The sequence below is a fragment of the Schistocerca cancellata genome, chromosome 11 (genome assembly GCF_023864275.1).
Source record: "Schistocerca cancellata isolate TAMUIC-IGC-003103 chromosome 11, iqSchCanc2.1, whole genome shotgun sequence".
In the NCBI taxonomy this organism is placed as follows: domain Eukaryota; kingdom Metazoa; phylum Arthropoda; class Insecta; order Orthoptera; family Acrididae; genus Schistocerca; species Schistocerca cancellata.
In genome coordinates, this window is record NC_064636.1 from 108,433,915 (window position 1) to 108,457,131 (window position 23,217).

Consider the following 23,217-nt stretch of genomic DNA (forward strand, 5'->3'; position numbering starts at 1 on the left):
ACATTCTGTAAGTAATATTCCTACAATGAACTAATAAATAAATAAATAAATATATATTTTAAAATTAAAATACTATGAGTGCACTGTATATAAAGTAAAGTAGTTGACTACCCCATTTGTGTAAATAACTGGTTTATTTGCACTTTCGAACTCTAATTACTCGAACTGTAATAATACAGGCATTGGCAACACTGGTCATTATTTAAAAGACTAGCATAACAAATTAAAGAGTGTGTGCAGTAGCGGTAGCAAAGCGAGCGAACTGTCTTTCTAGAAATCGAGATGGGAGCTAACAAACTAAAAGAGCGACCTAGTTCACGACGGAACTGCGAACTAAACTGGACGTTCCCAGTCGCGAACTATTATGCGCAAGACTGCAGATGACCATCGACATGGGACATTGATGCAGTGGCAGAGCCTTGTACGGTCTGACGAATCACAATACCTTCTTCATTGTGCCGACGGGAGAGCACGAATTTGTCATCTTACACGGGAAAAGCTCCTCGACACCTGTATGAGGGGTCCGAGACAAGTTGGTGGCAGCTCCATTATGCTCTGGGGAACACTCGGGTGGGCATTCGCGGGTCCAGTGGAGCTCGTGCGAGGCACCGTGACGGCCACGGAGTATCGTACACCGGTTGCAGACCCCATACATTCCTCTGTGACAATCACGTTTCCCGAAGGCAGTAGCATTTTCCAACAAGATAATGTGCCGAGTCACAAGGTCAGGAGTGCGATGAAGTGGTTTGAGGAACACAATGGCAAGTTCCAACTGATGTGCCAGCCCCCACCAACTTGCCACATCTGAACCCGATCAAACACATCTGGGAGGTGATTGAATGTGGCATCGGAGTTCACGGCCCCCTGCAGATGTGGCGCTAACCCCTTCTGGCGACCTACCGAGGTCTCACTGCTTCCGTGTCACGACGTGTCGCCATTGTTACCTGCCTATGGCGGACATATCAGCTATTACGAGGGTCGCTCCAAAAGAAATGCACACTTTTTTTTTAATCCATCTTTTATTCTACACGTTTGAAAGTTTTACAGTGTGTAGATACATCCTTTAGGAACAATATTTTCATTTATCCACATAATTTCCATCCCTCTCAACTGCTTTACGCCATCTTGGAAACAGTGCCTGTATACCCACAGAGTAAAACTCTGGACCAACCTGTCGGAGTCACTGTTTGGCAGTGTGCAGAAGGGAGTCATCATCTTCAAACCTTGTTCCACGAAGAGAGCCTTTCAGTTTCCCAAAGAGATGATAGTCACATGGAGCAAGGTCAGGACTGTAAGGTGAGTCTTTCAGTGTTGTCCATCCGAGTTTTGTGATCACTTCCACGGGTTTTTTTTACTGACATGTTGCCGTGCATTGTCGTGCACCAGCAAAAATCCTGCTTTTGCCGATGTGGTCGAACAAGACTCAGTCGAGCTTTAAGCTTCTTCAGTGTCGTCACACATGCATCAGAATTTATGGTGGTTCCACTTAGCACGATGTCCACAAGCGAGAGTCCTTCGGAATCTAAAAACACCGTAGCCATAACTTTTCCAGCAGAAGGTGTGGTTTTGAATTTTTTTTTTTCTTGGGTGAATTTGCATGATGTCTCTCCACTGACTGCCTCTTCATCTCTGCTGAAAAATGACGGAGCCACGTTTCATCACCTGTCACAATTCTTCCAAGAAATTCATCTCCACCATTCTCTTACTGTTCCAAAAGTTCGCTGCATACCGTTTTTCTTGTTTGTTTGTGAGCCACTGTCAACATCCTGGGAACCCACTTGGCACAAACCTTTTTTAATGTCAACACTTTCAGTATTCTGCTAACACTTCCTTCTCCTATCCCAACGTAGCATGACAATTCGTTCACTGCGATGCGTCTGTCAGCAGTCACCAATCCGTTAACTCTCTGCACATTGTCTGGAGTGTGTGCAGTACCAGGCCTGCCGCTGCGAGGACAATCCCCAATATTGCCATGCCTGCTTTCGTCACGTAACCTGCTCGCCCACCGACTAACTGTACTGTGATCGACAGCAGCATCTCCGTACACCTTTTTCAACCTCTTGTGGTGGTTTCCCACTGTCTCATTTTCACAGTACAGGAAATGTATGACAGCACGTTGCTTCTGACGAACTTCAAGTGTAGCAGCCATCTTGAAGACGTGCTGTGACGGCGCCACTCACGGGAACAGGTAGAACTAAGTTTGAAAACAAGCGGGAAGAATGTGCGTACACACTGAAACTTTCACACATGCAGAATGAAAACTGTATTTTTACAAAAATAGTGTGCATTTCTTTTGGAGTGACCTTCGTAGATAGGTTGTCACAATGTTCCGGCTGATTAGTGTAGTGGCAGTTATTTTAACACAGCACACAGATTAAGTTTATACAATATGCTAGTGTTTTCCTAATGTATACCTCTAATAGTTCACATCTCTGAAAGCTTTCCTACTTGACCAAATGAAAAAATCTTGTTGCAATCTGTAACAGCCGTAATTCAGGGGCTTGAAGAATACAATACACGTGTCAAAGAAGAACACCAAATTTAGTAAGTACTGCTAGTAAATATTTTATTTCTATTTATAAACAATGTACATATAATTAAGTTTGGAAACATGTATGAACAAAAACTCAGAATGTAGATTTTTGGACTACGAAAACCAGTCTTCATTCGCAGGTGTTAATGTAACAATCTTGCCACAGCACAGATCCTTAAGTGAAACAAAAATGACCAGCAGCATGTCATCTCAATTTTAGCAACTTTGTTGTGTTTTCAGGAATGCTTTCTATTGTAGACACCAATATGTCATTGCAATGTTGCAAATAATATCAATAGCATTTACAATGACATCAATCACAAAATGGAAAATACACACATCGCTTCAATCCACATGCACATTCCACATACAGCCGTGGAAGTAATGGATTATACAGTTAACTTTATCAGCAAAGCTTTTTTAAAAATATTTTACTGGGACAAAAGCCTTTTAACCACAAATATACGATGGAATTCAATTCCAGAATGACGAATGGGGCAGAAAAGGCATCAGTTACTGGAAAATTAAAACTTTCTTAGTAATTTTTTCTGTAATTTAGTCGATTTTAGTATATTAGAATCTCCTCGGTGACCAATTGCTACATCTAAGGATGCAAAACAACAAATTAATGGTTGTCACGGTGAATACAATAGAAGATATATCCCTCAATTAACTGCTGCCAATTGACACCACGTACATACTTATTTACTCTCCCACTCGAGGAGGCTTGCCGTCTCGTTTGTAGCGATCACTGAAATTGTTCTAGTCACCTGTGGCCAACGGATTTAAGTATTTATCTGTTACACATAACTGCACACGCATCTTAAATAATGACAGCAACTGTAGATTGTCCGAGAAGAAACTCCAAATACAGGCTGCGGATACTTGTCCCACTCCTCTGATACCTGTGGAATTATTTCACACTAATTAGAAAATATTTAACAGCAGTGGAACATAATTATGCAACACTTACTAATAAAAGTTTAGGAAATGAACTCTGCAATGTACATTTACAAGGGCACAGAAAAAGTTACTCACTGACAATATAGACTATTTTTTGGAAGGAAAAGTACAGATTTTTTGACATAATCCTCTCTTACAAGGACACAGCCTAAACAGCTAAAATGAGGATGGGGATGGGAGTGAAAGTGCGCAGAAATTGAGACTAAAGAAACCTAGAAAAGTGCGAATGTTATCACATAAAAAATTTCTATTGCTTTGCCGCCTTGTACAAACAAGTAGACATATTGAGTTATAGTGTTGCTCTTGTATTGATTAGTTATTTAAGATGACGATTGGCAAACTCACGATTTATTTATGTATCTTCACAACATTTGCCTGGACTCTTATCTACATAGCTTCCATTTGAGGTAATCACAGAGCTGTGGGCAGTGTTGGGGCGCAGCAGGTAACAGCGCAGTGGAGACACGTCACTGCTGACCACAGCTTTGAGGAATATGCCAGTCGAAGATCCCGTGAACCCAAAATGGTAAGGGGAAGAGAATATCAATCTCTGACGCATAATTGGGCAGTCTCTTATCGGAAGTATCTGGATAAACCTCTGAAGATATAGCATCTTACGAGACATCGTACATTGTATAATGGTGTCTGGGAATAAAGTTAAATTTGTGTCAGTTCAAACACCCACTGATGTCATTTATCAGCAAAATTCTGCATTTGTGTACAACTGGCATTTTAAGGTTAACAAGTATAAAGCTGAGAAAGCCCAAGTCACTGAAGGAGCAGCACTGTGTAACAGTCAGTTATGATCAGCAGATTCACAAGATTAACTGGTATTATTTGATGGTGGGGAAAAAAAAGAATTACACTGAAGCACCAAAGAAACTGGTACAGATATGCTAGACAGAATACAGTGCTGCAGTCATCAACGCCTACATAAGACGACAAGTGTCTGCCGCAGTTGTTAGATCGGCCACTGCTGCTACAATGGCAGGTTATCAAGATTTAAGTGCGATTCAATGTGGTGTTATAGTCACCGCACAAGCGATGGTACATGGTACATTACTGTGAACATCAGGAATCCGGTAAAGCGTGGTATCTCCGACATCGCTGCGGCTGGAAAAAGATCCTGCAAGAATGGGACCGACAACGACTGAAGAGAATTGTCCAATGTGACAGAAGTGCAACCTTTCTGTGAACTGCTGCAGATTTCAATGCTGGACCATCAACAAGTGTCAGCGTGTGAACCGTTCAATGAAACATCATCGATACAAGCTTCTGGAGCCGAAGTCAGACTCGTGTACTGTGACGAATACACGACACGAGGCTTTACGCCTCGCCTGGGCCAGTCCACACCGACATGGCACGGTCTGACAAGTCTCATTTCAAATTGTATTGAGCGGATGGACATGTACAGGTACGGAGACAACCTCACAAATCCACGGACCCTGCTGGGGGCTCTTCAAGCTGGTGGAGGCTCCATAATGGTGTGAGGTGTGTGCAGTTGGAGTGATACGGGACTCCTGATACGTCTACATACGACTGACAGGTGACACATATGTAAGCATCCCGTCTGATCACCTGCACGCACTCGTGTCCACTGTGCATTCTGACGACTCGGCCAATTCCAGCAGGACAATGCAACACCCCAAACGTCTAGAACTGCTATAGAGTGGGTCCGGGAACACTCTTCTAATTTTAAACACTTCCGCTGGCCACCAAACTCCCCAGACAGGAACGTTATTGAGCACATCTGGGATGACTTGCACAGTGCTGTTCAGAAGAGATCTCCACCCCCTCAAACTCTTACAGATTTATGGACAGCCCACAGGGTTCGTGATGTCAATTCACTCCAGCACCACTTCAGACATTAGTCAAGTCCACGTCACGTCGTGGCACTTCTGCACGCTCGTGGGGGCCCTACACGTCAGGCGTCCCACGTCCTCGTGCGTTACCTCTCGTGCCCTAGTACTACGGTACCATTTTTCGAGGCAGTGCTCCTCGACAAATGGTAAGTGGCTCTACGAACTGTCTACACAGTGATAAGGTCCTCCCGTGGCCACTAAGGAGCCCAGATCTGTCCCCAATACAACATGTGGGGGACCAGCCGAGGCGTCAACTCTGTCCCACTGCCCGTACCTGGGAATTTAGGAGCAGTTACAACACCTGTCAGCCAGCTTGCCTCTGAAGACAATAAAACAGGTTCACTGCACCCTTACCTATTTAATCTGTGCACGCATCCAGACTGGAGAGGCTGCAACGTCATACTGGTAAGTGGGCTCTTACTGCAGAGCTATTTGCAAATTTGACTATTTTGTAACCACTGAAACGACATCACATACCATCTCAATTTGTGCAGGCATTGGTCTCATCTCTATATCTCTCTGGTCCCACAGGAATGAACTATCTGTTCCGAAAGCTGGGATAAAGTGGTCCCTTTCACTTCTACACATATCTATCAGCAATACTGCACATTTTACTTACTACAATTACCAGCTACTTAGCACACACTTCCGTTCACATTGTGACGCAACAGATGATGTTTATCCACTTTCCCAGTACACTTCACTTCAGCTACTCTGGTTACGGAAGCATCCACCGTACAACTACAAACAAACTGCCCGTATTCCAATTCACTTAGCTCTGACATAATGCACTCACAACTACACAGAACACTGTTCTGATTACAGCTGACTCTTTCAACGTATCAAAGGCATTGCTGAGGTGCCATTTGTGGTCAAGTACAACAGCACAACCTGCACATTTGGCTAACATCTGATTTATGTTCAGGAAGGATTTTCTTGTGTTTCCATATTTTTATCCAACCCCTGTATATAGACCAGACACATACTACCTTTCATAAGTTAAGCTGCTGAAATCGTGTCATGTAATGGAGGGCAAACAGCAATGTTTCAGTGATTATGCAATAAGTTTTCTCATCTGAAGCTGAAACTGAGCACTAATTTTAACAAGCGAATAACTTTTAGAAGTGTTATACATTATTATTATTATTATTATTATTATTATTATTATTATTATTATTATTATTAGTAGTAGTAGTAGTAGTAGTAGTAGTAGCACCGGTAGTGCTACACCAATTTCTCCGAAATACCAATATTAATCTACATCTACATCCATACTCTGCAATCCACCTGACGTGTGTGGCGGAGGGTACCTTGAGTACCTCTATCAGTTCTCCCTTCCATTCAAGTCTCGTATTGTTCGTGGAAAGAGATTGTCGGTATGCCTCGGTGTGGGCTCTGATCTCTCCGATTTTATCCTCATGGTCTCTTCGCGAGATATACGTAGGAGGGAGAAATATACTGCTTGACTCCTCGGTGAAGGTATGTTCTTGAAACTTCAACAAAAACCCGTACCGAGCTACTGAGCCTCTCTCCTGCAGAGTCTTCCACTGGAGTTTATCTATCATCTCTGTAATGCTTTCGCGATTACTAAATGATCCTGTAACGAAGCGCGCTGCTCTCCATCGGATCTTCTCTATCTCTTCTATCAACCCTATCTGGTACGGATCCCACACCGGTGAGCAGTGGGCGAACAAGTATACTGTAACCTACTTCCTTTGTTTCCAGATTGTATTTCCTTCGGATCCTTCTAATGAATCTCAGTCTGGCATCTGCTTTACCAACGATCAACTTTATATGATCATTCCATTTTAAATCACTCCTAATGCCTACTCCCAGATAGTTTATGGCATTAACTGTTTCCAGTTGCTGACCTGCTATATTGTAGCTAAATGATAAAGGATCTTTCTTTCTGTGTATTCGCAGCACATTACACTTGTCTACATTGAGATTCAATTGCTGTTCCCTGCACCATGCATCAATATGTTGCAGATCCTCCTGCATTTCAGTACAATTTTCCATTGGTACAGCCTCTTGATATACTACAGCATCATCCACAAAAAGCCTCAGTGAACTTCCCTTGTTATCCACAAGGTCATTTATGTATATTGTGAACAGCAACGATCCTACGACACACCCCTGCAGCACACCTGAAATCACTTTTACTTCGGAAGACTTCTCTCCATTGAGAATGAAATGCTGAGTTCTGTTATTTAGGAACTCTTCAATCCAATCACACAATTGGTCTGATAGTCCATATGCTCTTACTTTGTTCATTAAATGACTGTAGGGAACTGTATCGAACGCCTTGCGGAAGTCAAGAAACACGGCATCCACCTGGGAACCCGTGTCTATGGCCCTCTGAGTCTCGTGGACGAATAGCACAAGCTGGGTTCCACACGATCGTCTATGTGACAGTTATTTTTATATTTTTTTGCTACTAATAATTTCAGTTCAGTGTATTCCCGTATTTATTGCAATTCGAGACATTTAGTTCACTGCTTTCACAGGAATAGAACACAAAATATCACTTTGGCAGGAAGCACTTAGTTTTCTAACAGTTCCTCAATCATGAGTGTGTTAAATGTTTTGTAATGCTTTCACAAGAACTGACATCTATTTGTATCCATGACATCCAGGTTTTACATTAAAGTTTATATTTAGGACTTCTTTTTCAACTATAGCAGATACCAAAACAATATTCAGGTAATATATTTGAAAACATTCATTACAGAGAAAATCTAGTCTAGTGAGTTTTATATTAATATTCTACTGTCTCAAAATCTTAATATTCATTGAATTTTAGATCTGAGGAACAACATACTTTTACGAAGTACATATTTAATAACAATAATTCAATTTTTATTACTTACAGATAAATTAACACTGCTACACAGAACTTATGCATCTGTGTGGTAAGAATATCACTCCTTAGCTTTAGCCTGTAAATTAATTTGAAAATCTATGTACATAACTTTTTTGTGTGGAATCAGTTATTACTTTCTTCCAGATATTATCTTTCAGTGCAATCAAACACTGCACAGGACTTCACCACTGCAATAAATAAACTTTTAGCAAAAACACTTCAGTTACCATACAATGAATAGTATACTATTTGTCTTATCTTAGAAGACAGGTTAAGAAAAAGCAAACTTATGTTTACAGCATACGTAGATTTGGAGAAAGCTTTTGACAATGTTGACTGGAATACACTCTTTGAAATTCTGAAGATACCAAGGGTAAATTACATTGAGAAAAAAGATTATATACAACACATATAGAAACAAGACAGCAATTCCCACAAGAGTCAAGGGGAATGAAAGGAAAGCAGTGGTTGAAAAGGGGGTGAGACAGGGTTTTAGCCCATTTAGGATGTTTTTGAATTTGCACACTGAGCAAGCAGTAAAGGAAACCAAAGAAAAATTTGGAAAAGGAATTAAACTTCAGGGAGAAGAAAGAAAAACTGAGGTTTGTTGATGATATTGTAATTCTCCCATAGACAGAAAAGGACTTTGAAGAGCAGTTTAACAGAATGGATAAGGTATTGAAAGTAGAATATAAGCTGAATATCAACAAAAGCAAAACAAAGGTAATATAATGTAGCTGAATTATATCAGGTGATGCTAAAGGAATTAAATTAGGAAAGAAAACACAAAGTCATTATTTGGACAGCAAAATAACTGATGATGGGGGAAGCAGAGAGGATATAAACTGTAGACTGGTAATGACCAGAAAAAGAGTTTCTGAAGAATAGAAACTTTCTGACATAAAGGACAGATTTAACTGCCAGGATGTTTTTCCTGAAAGTATTTGTGTGGAGTGTAGCCATGTACGGAAGTGAAATGTGGATGGTAAATAGTTTAGACAAGAAGAGAATAGAGGCTTTAGAAATGTGGTGCTACAGAAGAATGCTGAAGTTAGGATGGGAAGATCATGTAACTAATGAGGAGGTACTGAATTGGGGAGAAATGAAATTTGTGGTAAAACCTGACTTTGAGAGGAATCAGTCGGTAGGACATCATACGAGACATAGAAGGATCACCAATTTAGTATTGGAGGGAAGCATGGAGGGTATAGATTGTAGAGGGAGACCAAGAGATGAATACAGTAAGCAGATTCAGAAGGATGTAGGTTGCAGTAGGTACTGGGAGATGAAGCTTGCACAGGATTGAGTAGTATGGAGAGCTGCATCAAACCAGTCTCTGGACTGAAGACCACAACTACAACATCCCATAAATAGCCTGCAAATATACACCATCACACATCAGCTGCTGAGATGTAGTTTCGATACAATGACATCTCTCGTGATCTGTATCATCTGTGGTCCAACTCTACAGCACGTCTGATGTACTGTGGTGTGTGTCGTGTCTGCCAGCAATGTCTAAAAGACTTACAGCAAGAAAATACGACTGATGTCACGGATCATTTAATATCTATTGCGTGTAAATGGGTTATCACACTGTTATTATCAGTGATACCTCCCTAAAAGATTGCAATATCTTTAATTCCATCCACAAACACACTACTCACAGTAATTGGAAATCAGTGATCTGTCCAAAGGAAAGATATTTGTAATTGTTAATGTTATCACTCAAACTATTTTAATAATAAAAAAAATACCTATGTGGATACCGTAATTGGCTGCGGGAAAACAAAAAAGAAAACAGTATAAGCTGACACTACAGTGAAGCTCAAACATTAACTGAAATCTTTTACCAACCTACTTCCGTGTATTTAACAGACGAGATTTGTAAATGGGCACAGAATGTAGCAGACGAGACAAGGAGCTAGTCCAACAACTAACACCCTGACCTCGCACCACCTACCCGATAGATCGGCAAGCTGGGCCATCCTGACAACCCTTTGCCATTCTACTCCACACCTGTTACACACTGCAGCGAGAAAGAGGTCAAAATATACTCTCGGCCTCAGTGCAGTCACGTACGTACCTCAACTATTCCGCCGCAATAGTCCGCAGCACGTACTTGACGGTGTAGGCGAAGGCGGCGAAACCGATGATGACGCAGATATTGGCAATGGCGTGATGCATCGCGCCCTGTGGCTGCTGCTGGCCCAGCCCGCCCCCGCGCCCCGCCGCCACCCCCGCCCCGGGCAGCCCCGACGACGCGCCGCCTCCCGCCCCCGCCACTGCCGCGTCCGCCGCTGCTGGTCTTCGGCTCTCCTCCTCCACTTTCCGCCTCTGCTCCAGCTCGGACTTTATCTTCTGCAACGTGCACCAGAAACAAAGCCTTTAACAATAATTATTTTGTAAGAGACAAACAGCCCGTAAAATGAAGAAAAAGAAAATAAAACAATGTAAATTCCGTGTAGGAATATCAACAATATAGGAAAAGATGGACACGTTAGGTCAAAGACAGGCACAATTAAAAACACACTCACAGAAAGGTTCATCGGCAAAAGAAAAAGGCACACCATTCATACACACAAGCAGCCACACCTACCTACCTCTCACACACACACGCACACGACCACCACCACGACCACGACCACGACCTGTGGCCAGAATGCAACTCTCATGTGGGAAGCAAGTTGATAGGACTGAAGGGGTTGGAATCTATTGGGCGAAGGGTGTGGGGACAGTAGGGTCACGCCCTTCATTCAAGTTTCCACCCTCTATGTCTTGTGATCTCCTCCCCATTCTCTTCTTCCTCCCTCTGTTTTCCACCTGCTGCCACTGCACCTGCCTACCTCTCCCCATTTCTCTCCTTCTTCACTCTTTTTTTCCAATTGTTTTCCTCCCTGCCCCACAACCTCCAGACACTGCACCTATTTGCATTCCAGGTCCTGCACTCTCCACCCACTGAGCGAGGTGGCGCAATGGTTAGCACACTGGACTCGCATTCGGGAGGACGACGGTTCAATCCCACGTCCGGCCATCCTGATTTGGGTTTTCTGTGATTTCCCTAAATCGCTCCAGGTTTGAAAGGGCATGGCCGATTTTCTTCCCTGTCCTTCCCTAATCCGATGACATTGTTTGGTCTCTTTCCTCCAAAAACAACAACAACAACAACAACAACACTCCACCAGACAGTGCCCCTCTGTCCCCACCAGTACACTACTATCCCTCCCCTTCCCCGCCCCCTCCAAACTGGTGCTTGCATTCCACGTTATAGTTACATTTTTCTGTTGCTGATGAAGGCTGTGGCCGAAATCATTGTGCAAGTGCCTTAATTGTGCCTGTTTGCAACTTAACATGCCTTCTATATGGTAAGTGGCATTCTATCTTCTCTGCTGTGTTTGAAGAAGAAAATAATAAGTTTGAAATTCTTTCAAAGAGTCCTGAGAAAATAACCAATTGCAAAGTAGTCTCTCAGGCATAATATGACGGTCTTTCTGACAAGGACCTGTCTCCAGCAGTGGAAATGACGTTTTGAAACTGTCTCTAAGGTGATATAGATTACTACTCAAGAGGACATCGTTATCAGGAGAAAGGAAACTGGCGTACTACGGATTGGAGCGTGGAATGTCAGATCTCTTAATCGGGCACGTAGGTCAGAAAATTTAAAAAGGGAAATGGACAGGTTAAAGTTAGATCTAGTGGGAATTAGTGAAGTTCGGTGGCAGGAAAACAACTTTTGGTCAGGTGAATACAGAGTTATAAAAACAAAATCAAATAAGGATAATGCAGGAGTAGGTTTAATAATGAATAAAAAAATAGGTTCACGGGTAAGCTACTACAAACAGCATAGTGAATGCATTATTGTGGCCAAGATAGACACGAAGCCCACGCCTACATCAGTAGTACAAGTTTATATGCCAACTACCTCTGCAGATGATGAAGAAATTGATGAAATGTATGAGGAGATAAAGGAAATTATTCAGGTAGTGAAGGGAGACGAAAATTTAATAGTCATGGGTGACTAGAATTCAAGACTAGGAAAAGGAAGAGAAGGAAACATAGCATGTGAATATGGATTGGAGGTAAGAAATGAAAGAGGAAGCAGTCTGGTAGAATTTTGCACAGAGCATAACTTAATCATAGCTAACACTTGGTTCAAGAATCATGAAAGAAGGTTGTATACATGGAAGAATCCTGGAGATACTAGAAGGTTTCAGATAGATTTACATGATGGTAAGACAGAGATTTAGGAACCAGGTTTTAAATTGTAAGAAATTTTCAGGGGCAGATGTGGACTCTGACCACAATCTATTGGTTATGAACTGTAGATTACAACTGAAGAAACTGCAAAAAGGTGGGGATTTAAGGAGATGGGACCTGGATAAACTGAAAGTACCAGAGGTTGTACAGAGTTTCAGGGAGCGCATAAGGGAACAACTGACAGGAATGGGGGAAAGAAATACAGTAGAAGAAGAATGGGTAGCTCTGAGGGATGAAGTAGTGAAAGCAGCAGAGGATCAAGTAGGTAAAAAGACAAGGGCTAGTAGAAACCCTTTGGTAACAGAAGAAATATTGAATTTAATTGATGAAAGGAGAAAATATAAAAAGGCAGTAAATAAAGCAGGCAAAAAGGAATACAAACGTCTCAAAAATGATATCAACAAGAAGTGCAAAATGGCTAAGCAGGCATGTAAGGATGTAGAGGCTTATCTCACGAGGGGTAAGATAGATACTGCCTACAGGAAAATTAAAGAGACCTTTGGAGAAAGGAGAACCACTTGTATGCATATCAAGAGCTTTGATGGAAACCCAGTTCTAAGCAAAGAAGGGAAAGCAGAAAGGTGGAAAGGGTATATAGAGGGTCTATACAAGGGCGATGTACTTGAGGACAATATTATGGAAATGGAAGAGGATGTAGATGAAGATGAAATGGGAGATACGATATTGCGTGAAGAGTCTGACAGAGTACTGAAAGACCTGAGACGAAACAAGGCCCCCAGAGTAGACAAAATTCCATTAGAACTACTGACAGCCTTGGGAGAGCCAGTCCTGACAAAACTCTACCATCTGGTGAGCAAGATGTACGAGACAGGCGAAATACCCTCAGACTTCAAGAAGAATATAATAATCCCAATCCCAAAGAAAGCAGGTGTTGACAGATGTGAAAATTACCGAACTATCAGTTTAATAAGTCACGGCTGCAAAATACTAACGCAAATTCTTTACAGATGAATGGAAAAACTAGTAGAAGCCAACCTCAGGGACGATCAGTTTGGATTCCGTAGAAATGTTGGAACACGTGAGGCAAGACTAACCCTACGACTGATCTTAGAAGAAAGATTAAGGAAAGGCAAACCTATGTTTCTAGCATTTGTAGACTTAGAGAAAGCTTTTGACAATGTTGATTGGAATACTCTCTTTCAAATTCTGAAGATAGCAGGGGTAAAATACAGGGAGCGAGAGGCTATTTACAATTTGTACAGAAAGCAGATGGCAGTTATAAGAGTCGAGGGGCATGAAAGGGAAGCAGTGGTTGGGAAGGGAGTGAGACAGGGTTGTAGCCTCTCCCCGATGTTATTCAATCTGTATATTGAGCAAGCAGTAAAGGAAGCAAAAGAAAAATTTGGAGTAGGTATTAAAATCCATGGAGAAGATATAAAAACTCTAAGGTTCGCCAATGACATTGTAATTCTGTCAGAGACAGCAAAGGACTTGGAAGAGCAGTTGAACGGAATGGACAGTGTCTTGAAAGGAAGATGTAAGATGAACATCAACAAAAGCAAAACGAGGATAATGGAATGTAGTCGAATTAAGTCAGGTGATGCTGAGGGAATTAGCTTAGGAAATGAGACATTTAAAGCAGTAAAAGGCTTTTGCTACTTGGGGAGCAAAAGAACTGATGATGATCGAAATAGAGAGGATATAAAATGTAGACTGGCAATGGCAAGGAAAGCATTTCTGAAGAAGAGAAATTTGTTAACATTGAGTATAGATTTAATTGACAGGAAGTCTCTTAAAGAAAGTATTTGTATAGAGTTTAGCCATGTATGGAAGTGAAACATGGACGGTAAATAGACAAGAAGAGAATAGAAGCTTTCGAAATGTGGTTCTACAGAAGAATGCTGACGATTAGATGGGTAGATCACACAACTAATGAGGAGGTATTGAATAGAATTGGGGAGAAGAGGAGTTTGTGGCACAACTTGACTGGAAGAAGGGATCGGTTGATAGGACATGTTTTGAGACATCGAGGGATCACAAATTTAGTTGGTTGGGGGAAGGAGACCAGACAGCGTCGTCATTGGTCTCATCGGATTAGGGAAGGATTGGGAAGGAAGTCGGCCGTGCCCTTTCAGAGGAACCATCCCAGCATTTGCCTGGAGTGATTTAGGGAAATCACAGAAAACCTAAATCAGGATGGCCGGACGCGGTATTGAACCGTCGTCCTCCCGACAAATTTAGTATTGGAGGGCAGCGTGGAGGGTAAAAATCGTAGAGGGAGACCAAGAGATGAATACACTAAGCAGATTCAGAAGAATGTAGGTTGCAGTAGATACTGGGAGATGATGAAGCTTGCACAGGATAGGGTAGCATGGAGAGCTGCATCAAACCAGTCTCAGGACTGAAGACAACGACAACAACAACGACAACGACAACGACAACGACATCTACTAGCATATTTTTAAATGTTTGAAAATGCTGATCTACTGTTAAAAAACTAAAGACAAAATACACGATATTGACAGGACAAGGTGTCAAAAATGTATTTTTCATTACAAGATGTGGCTCTTTTTGTATGGAAATCATTGTACAAACATTAACAATGTAGCCTAGATACCTATTGCAGTATGGACAAATAACCCTGCTTGCTTAGCCGTGCAGTCTAACACACTGCTTTCTGCGTGGGTAGGCATGCTGGTCCCCTGCACGAATCCGCCCGGCGGATTAGTGTCGAGGTCCGGTGTGCCGGCCAGTCTGTGGATGGTTTTTAAGGTGGTTTTCCATCTGCCTCGGCCAATGCGGACTAGTTCCCCGTATTTCGCCTGTTACACTACATTGGCGACTGCTGTGCGAACACTTTCTCCATGTACGCATACACCATAATTACTCTACTATGCAAACATTGGGGTTACACTCGTCTGGTGAGAGACATTCCTGGATAGGGCACGGGAGGGAGGGGTGTTCACTGAGGGCTGAACCTGACAATAACCCTGTGATCGGTGTCGGGCAGCGGTGGGATGAGTGGACTGCTGTAGCGTGTTGTGAAACACGGAGAGCTACGGCGGGGACAAAGCCTCTCCGTCGTTTCTAGGTCCTCAGTTCAATACCATACAATACAATGGACAAATACAACACAGATGAAGATTAAAACCAAAGAAGCGATTCTAAGTAAAATAAAATTCAAGCAAAATGAGGAATAGAAATAATGAATGCAATACAATGGACAAAAAATAGGACGATAAACAAAATTAAATATGCAATAACTAAAACAAAACAAATAAAAAATAATTTGAAATTAATCCCTAAAATAAAATCACACGAACAAAGATTTCGAGCGGAAAGAAATGATAGGAAGAAATTTGAGATCATATGAAGAAGTTGATACGATGATTAAAATAGAAATAAAATATTACATTTAAACTGATTAATTGAATAAAACAAATGAACAAAATAATTCTGATACAAATTTAAAAAATTAAAAAATTCAAAGTACCTGAAGAGATTCGAACCCACAACCTTCTGCAATTAGGGCCTTAACTTATCTATTACATCAGGGGACCAGTCAAAATATTAGTACTTTTTAATGCTACTGAGTATCACGCAAAATACCAAATTTTTTATTTGGTAAAGAACTTGCAAACGAGGGTGCACCAGGGAGAATAGCTAGACGGTCAGTAGCTGGGACACTGACCCACATCACTGTATTGATGGTTTAAAAAATTCAATCCCACCGCTGGGGACCTCTCCTTGTAAATGTTGGAGACAAGTTATGCCTGCTGTAGAATTCATATTTGAGTCTTTCAACTAACAGTCTACTTGTTTCATTTTCCCCACAACAGATAGCAGCAACAGCTGCAGGAGAGCTATCCAAAAAAACATAAGTTTGTGTTAAAAAAACACATATGCTTTCGTTTTAGAATGTTTCCAAATATGTACATTCATGGGCCCCAGCCCTACACTGATACCGGTGAAAGTCGTTTTCCAATAGCTGTTATTGTTCCAGAGATATTTTGGGTGGACAAGATAGTTGGGACACCCTGTATATCGCCATATGAGCCCTAATGCCTTCCAAGTTATCTTCGTCATCCTTATGCACAATGTATGTTGGTGGCAGTAGAATCGTTTGGCAATCAGCTGCTGCTCTGTCTATGTATTGGCACAACAAATAGTCTCTTCCCTCACGCCACGATTCTGTCAGGTATGAAGAAATGAAGCCAGGGAAGCAGTCATCCACTGAACCGTGTTTCCGAGAAAGTAGTTTTGGAATCAAATAAACATAAAACTCAGAATACTGTTATTGGTTGCTCGTGAACGTGTGTAGAACAATCCAAGGAACCTGTGGAAAGTTGTCTGTGGCCACTTCTGTCACCATCAGGAACTTCGTCCTTCCACTCAAATGACATCACGAACTAACACCACCTTCACTCGGCACATTCTGTCCACTCGCAGCATCAATTTTGCCACTGATATAAATAGTGTTTATATTTTTCATGACTAGAAACATTTACTGGAGAATGGATTTAATTTTGGTGGAATTTTCAATGGCTAATGAGAAAAGATGCACGTTTGCAGTTACCACTCTATAACAATGACTCAATGTATGAGGCAGGGTAGCAGCTCTTCCGTTTTCCTCCCACAACTTCCCACACTACATTCTAACAAGTGTAACTCTGCAGATAGCCCTCATATGTTAATTACTAGAGTATCCAATTTACCTCAACAAGGTCTGGGAACAGCTCACGAAAAATTTTGTCCTTCAGATTGAACTCTAGGCTCTGTGCAGCCAGGACCCGCTTCTCGTGGTCAGACGACTCTATACTCCCCAGGGTAGGACTCTTCTCAATCTGTAACAACACAAACAAATTCCACTGTATTTCCTAATGGTCTGGAAAATTATATTTATTTGTTTACGAACCAGCTTCTCGGGCCATCGTCACGTGACAACAGAATGTCGAACAAAGATAAAAGTATGTGCAAATTAAACATCTTATATAGATGTAAGACACAAAAATGATGACATGTAGAATGTTTATGTAGGAAAGTACTACATTTTAATGCCTCATTTTCATAATCACACACTTAAGTAAAATAGGAAGGAAACAGTTTTTATATTGAGATACATTTAACAGCATATGAAAAATAAAGTTGAATTTGCATTTTTAATCTATTGTTTGTATAACTAGAACTCCACTCAGCTAAATTAAGTTCCGTAGCATTGTGTTACTTCACTGTAATAATTAAACCAAATGGAATGTAAAACTTTTGCAATCAAACTTCCTAATTCAGTTTGAAATGGTGTTCAGCAAGTTCAGTTATTGTCAAACAGTCAAACTAAGTACACGGCCCAGTGACATTAATGTGACCACCACGTGCGTTCGACATCAGTGGATGGATGACGTACAGAGCATGTCGGGTGGACGCAGAAAACAGTGCAGTTGTTGTCATAATGTGGATATAAAGTGACTGGATTTACCTGACAACCAAAAAGGCATGATCATTAACTTTTGCATCAAGGGTGAAAGCATCTCCCAAATGGTTTGTTTATAAACCATTTGAGTGCTGCCACAGTTAAAGTGCACTGTCAATCGCAAAATGGCACTATGCAAAATTTGTGCCAAGGCAACTACAGGGACCACAGATGATAGGGGTGAACGACAGCTGCAGGGGCGTGTACAGTTGAACAAAAGTGCAACTAAGGGGGGGGGGGGGGGGGAATCCTGGCTTTTTCCCAGTTAAAAATACACTTTCTCCTGGGTGAAAACAAATTTATTCCATGTTAAGTGACAATATATTTTCCCTCCAAACTGTAAAACTTATCAACCCTTTGAATGATTAAGATTTTATACACGGGCATAGAATTTCCTGGCACTTTAGAAAATGAGGCTCAGGGTAAAAAACATGTTTTGGAAAGATCTTTGATGTGCAGCAACATGTACACTGCATATTTTCGTATTACAAAAGTATAAATTCGAACTCCACCAAACACCGCATGTTACTTTCCGAAGTATTAAAAATTGAGATTGTCATGTACTTCTGTAAGCCAGTCATAGCTCACGTACTGTGATCTCGCCAGCTGACAACAGAGATATTCAGAGCATAGGACACGTGACGTAGTCAGCGAATAACAATGTCACTGTTAAGTAGCACGAAAAAACAGGAAAAGTTAATGGTTTAAATTAATATACTTAGTATGCTACAAGAAAAGCAGAGCTTTTACATATAATATTGGTCTCTAAGGTTAATAAGCTGCAAGAGGAAGCTAAGCTTTCACGTATAATGTTGATTTTTTTTTTGCAGTGTTTCACTTTAAGATATACCACACAAATGTGCCAGTAAAATTTTTTCCAACGACATAAATGTCTTATCTTCTAGGCTCGGAAATTCTTCTACATGGCTCGTCATCAAAGAGTTGATTTTCAAATGAGAGTCAAACACTCTGTGATTCATAAAATTCATCATACATTCTCGTACATAGTTCATCTTGAAAGAAATGCTTTTCAAACCACCATTCGCAATATTTTCCCGCGACATGTTAGAAATAGGTTCGTTTCAGCAGTTGCCAGAGAGGGATACACAACAGGCACCACCCCACTTGTGCAGCTATAATGACACAGGAAGCTCGTATGTTCACACGTGTAAAACATTAAAAGATCTTACATTATGTCATAATAGAAACAAGACATCAGAGGTTACTCCAAGAGCATCGGAATTTTATGAACCACACTAAAATGTGTAAATTTAAAGTGTGTACTTAATGTGCACATTCGTATGTCCAGATTTCCGATTAAGTAGGCCTCGACCTGATATTAAACACTTCGTTTCGGACACACTGACTGACTCGGCGGAAAAGGTTAATGAAAGCCAAATTTCTTTAGCAAACTAACAAAAATAACGTCATTGTTCTGCAAGAACATTAATGCTTTACTATCAGAGAGGTGGAATAAAATAAAATCTTAAACTCTTAACATATTTTAGCCTTCCGTAATAATGTGAATGTATTTTAATTCGCTTGATAGCTACCGGCTACAGAAATCCATTTTGTTTTCATTTGACATGAGAGCAGTAAACGAAGAGGAAACCGCAAAATCACTAAACGTAAACACGGGCCATGTAGAGACTATGCACATCCTGCTTATAACTCAGACTGCTCTGCACATTAGCCCCAGATCTATGATATTTTCTGGGGGACTGATGACCTTCGCTGTTTAGTCCCCCTTAAACATCCCAACAACAACAACAACAACATGATATTTTCGAACTGGTAGCGTGGTAGAGGGGAGGGGGGGGGGAGGCAGGACTGGACTGGCAATGACACTGAAGTATCATTCTAAATTCCTTATGCTTAACAGACACAAATTTATACACAGCAGTGTTATAATTGGCTTTTTGGTCAAAATAAATGAAGGGTTGTGTCACAAACTGAGAAAAAGCAAGCTAGCAATTTTAACAGGATTACTTATAGGGTAGTCAATTAATGCCTCGATACCACAAGAAGTTTAGCAGATTGTATACCACCCAATCCACAATATGTAATGGACAAATGATGGAAAGTATGGTTTTTCTTAATTTCTACCAGAAAATTAAATTGTTTGGTTCACTTACATACCGAATAGACACCATTATTTCAGGCCATTTAACTGTAATTAACATTAAGTTATAATTAGATAGAAAACCTGATGATGTGTATTAACATACTGTTGTAAATTTCAGCAAAATTTACAAATTCATTCTCATGACTGAATCACCACATTCCCATAGAAATGTTAGGATAAATATCTATGTTGTAATTAAATCAATAATTAATTACCAAAATTGATAGATATCGACTTCTCTAAAAACAGTCTTTGGGAACATTTACCCGTCATCTGATGTATTTAATGTAACTTGTGCACTTTATGTATCATGTCAATAACAAACTTGTGTTTAGCTTTTTCATTACCAATTCTCAAACATTCTGATGGAAATTTTCAGTAATTTTGTTACTATGAAATTATCATACAGAACTTTAACCTGGAACTGCATTTTGGCATTTTGTACTGTACCTTAATTAATGTTAGGAATAAAATCCAATATGAAATCAAGATGTAATTAAGCAATGCTATCATAGGCATTGTTATTGTAACTTCATAACCAAATGTCCACACAAAAGTCTAAAGAAGAATATTTAGAAATTTATTCAAAATGAATCTCTATTTACTGTCTTTAAAACCATACTAACAATTTGTTGTAAATCATTAAGTCAGTAAATGTAACTGTTTTTGACAATTAGCCACAGAACATACATTTTTAAGATAGGGTATATATTGAGTGTCAACATCTTTGTAAATGCTTATGGAAAACAAGTCTGTTGTTAAAAAGATTCATCAGTGTGTTGGAAAATATTATTTTAACATCCAAGTTTTCATCACGTCCAAAAGCCTGCCAAATCTGCAATATACATCCCCTAGTGGAATTTGTTGGTGGAGGAGATTCGATGCTTCAGAGCTAAGTATTCCACGGCAGAAACTACATCACTCTCATACTACGATGAATCTCTTGTGACGAGAACTATTTCGGCGAGAACTGTAGTTAGATTAACACTAGACAATCCACTCTACACATCCACACAGTGAAAGAAACATCTAATCGCAAAACAGGCAGCAGACGTACCATAAAACTAAGAAGGCCGGTGAGAATTGTGGACACACTCCACGCAGGGTTCCACGAGTCAGGGTGGAAGTCGCTGATAGACAGGCACAGCCGAGTATTCGTCTTGAACCTGCAACACAAAACTTCACACTTCAAACACATTATACACACCATGCATTCCACATACAAGCACTGGATACAAACTGTGGCCAACTTGGATGGACACATGATTAAATGTGTGCCACTTATCACTGGTATCAACAACAGTATAGCAAGGGTAATGGAATGTAGTTGAATCAAATCAGGTGAAGCTGAGGGAATTAGATTAGGAAACGAGACACTAAAATTGACAGACGAGTCTTACTACTACGGTAGCAAAATAGAAGATGAGGCCAAAGTACAGAGGATATAAAATACACACTGGCAATACAAAAGACAAAGTTGTTACCAGGGAATGTACACTACTGGCCATTAAAATTGCTACACCAAGAAGAAATGCAGATGATAAACAGATATTCATTGGACAAATATATAATACTAGAAGTGACATGTGATTACATTTTCAAACAATTTGGGTGCATAGATCCTGAGAAATCAGTACCCAGAACAACCACCTCTGGCCGTAATAACGGCCTTGATACGCCTGGGCATTCAGTCAAACAGAGCTTGGATGGCGTGCACAGGTACAGCTGCCCATGTAGGTTCAACACAATATCACAGTTCATCAAGAGTAGTGACTGACGTATTGTGACAAGCCAGTTGCTCGGCCACCATTGACCAGACATTTTCAGTTGGTGAGAGATCTGGAGAATGTGCTGGCCAGGGCAGCAGTGGAACGTTTTCTGTATCCAGAAAGGCCCACACAGGACCTGCAACATGCGGTCGTGCATTATCCTGCTGAAATGTAAGGTTTCGCAGGGATTGAATGGAGGGTAGAGCCACAGGTCGTAACACATCTGAAATGTAACGTCCACTGTTCAAAGTGCCATCAATGTGAATAAGTGGTGACCGAGATGTGTAACCAATGGCACCCCATACCATCACGCCGGGTGATATACCAATATGGCGATGACGAATACACACTTCCAATGTGCGTTCACCGGGTGGGACCATCATGATGCTGTAAACAGAACCTGGATTCATCCAAAAAAAATGACGTTTTGCCATTCATACACCCAGGTTCGTCATCAGGTACACCATTGCAGGCGTTCCTGTCTGTGATGTAGCATCAAGGGTAACCGCAGCCATGGGCTCCAAGCTGATAGTCACTGCTGCTGCAAACGTCATCAAACTGTTCATGCAGATGGTTGTTGTCTGCAAAAGTCCCCATCTGTTGACTCAGGGATCGAGACGTGGCTGCACGATCCGTTACAGCCATGCAGATAAGATGCCTGTAATCTCGAATGCTAGTGATACGAGGCCGTTGGGATCCAGCACGGCATTCCGTATTACCCTCCTGAACCCACCGATTCAATATTCTGCTAACAGTCATTCAATCTCTACCAACATGGGCAGCAATGTTACGATACGATAAACCACAATCGGGATAGGCTACAATCCAACCTTAATCAAAGTCGGAAACGTGATGGTACGCATTTCTCCTCCTCAGACGAGGCAGCACAACAACGTTTCACCAGGCAACGCTGGTCAACTGCTGTTTGTGTATGAGAAACTGGTTGGAAACTTTCCTCATGTCAGCACGTTGTAGGTGTTGCCACCAGTGCCAACCTTGTGTGAATGCTCCGAAAAGCTAATCATTTGCATATCACAGCATCTTCTCCCTGTCAGTTAAATTTCGCATCTGTAGCACGTCATCTTAGTGTGTAGCAATTTTAATGGCCAGTAGTGTACATTTAAATGTTACGAAGTCTTTAGGAAGGCGACAGTATAGAGTAGGGCCTTGGACGGAAGTGAAATAAACTGTTCATACAAGAAGAGAATTGAAGCATTTGCAATGTGGTGATATAGACGAATGATGATTAGATGGGCAGATCAAATAATTAATAAGGAGGTACTGAAACACAGGAAGAAAGAAATTTATGGCACAGCTTAATTAAAAGACACGATCAGCTGAGACGATGTATTCTGAGGCATCAAGGAATCGTCAATACCAGGAACCCCCGATTCTTTAAAGAATCTAACTCCTATGGATA

At 41.0% G+C, this 23,217-nt stretch overlaps 1 protein-coding gene across 5 annotated transcripts in view; it reads right to left on the minus strand.

Annotated features, from left to right (window-relative positions):
* Positions 1-2,540: 2,540 nt before the first annotated feature.
* LOC126108458 (ubiquitin-conjugating enzyme E2 J2) overlaps positions 2,541-23,217 on the minus strand; it is a 50,136-nt gene continuing 29,459 nt past the window's right edge. For all 5 annotated transcript variants that reach the window (XM_049913674.1, XM_049913676.1, XM_049913672.1 and 2 more), the window contains exons 4-7: positions 21,086-21,194; positions 17,152-17,280; positions 10,305-10,579; positions 2,541-3,438 (exon numbers count right to left, since the gene is read on the minus strand). In XM_049913674.1, the coding sequence (XP_049769631.1) occupies positions 10,310-10,579; positions 17,152-17,280; positions 21,086-21,194 (508 nt within the window). In that variant the 3' untranslated portion in view covers positions 2,541-3,438; positions 10,305-10,309. The remainder of the gene's footprint in view (positions 3,439-10,304; positions 10,580-17,151; positions 17,281-21,085; positions 21,195-23,217) is intronic.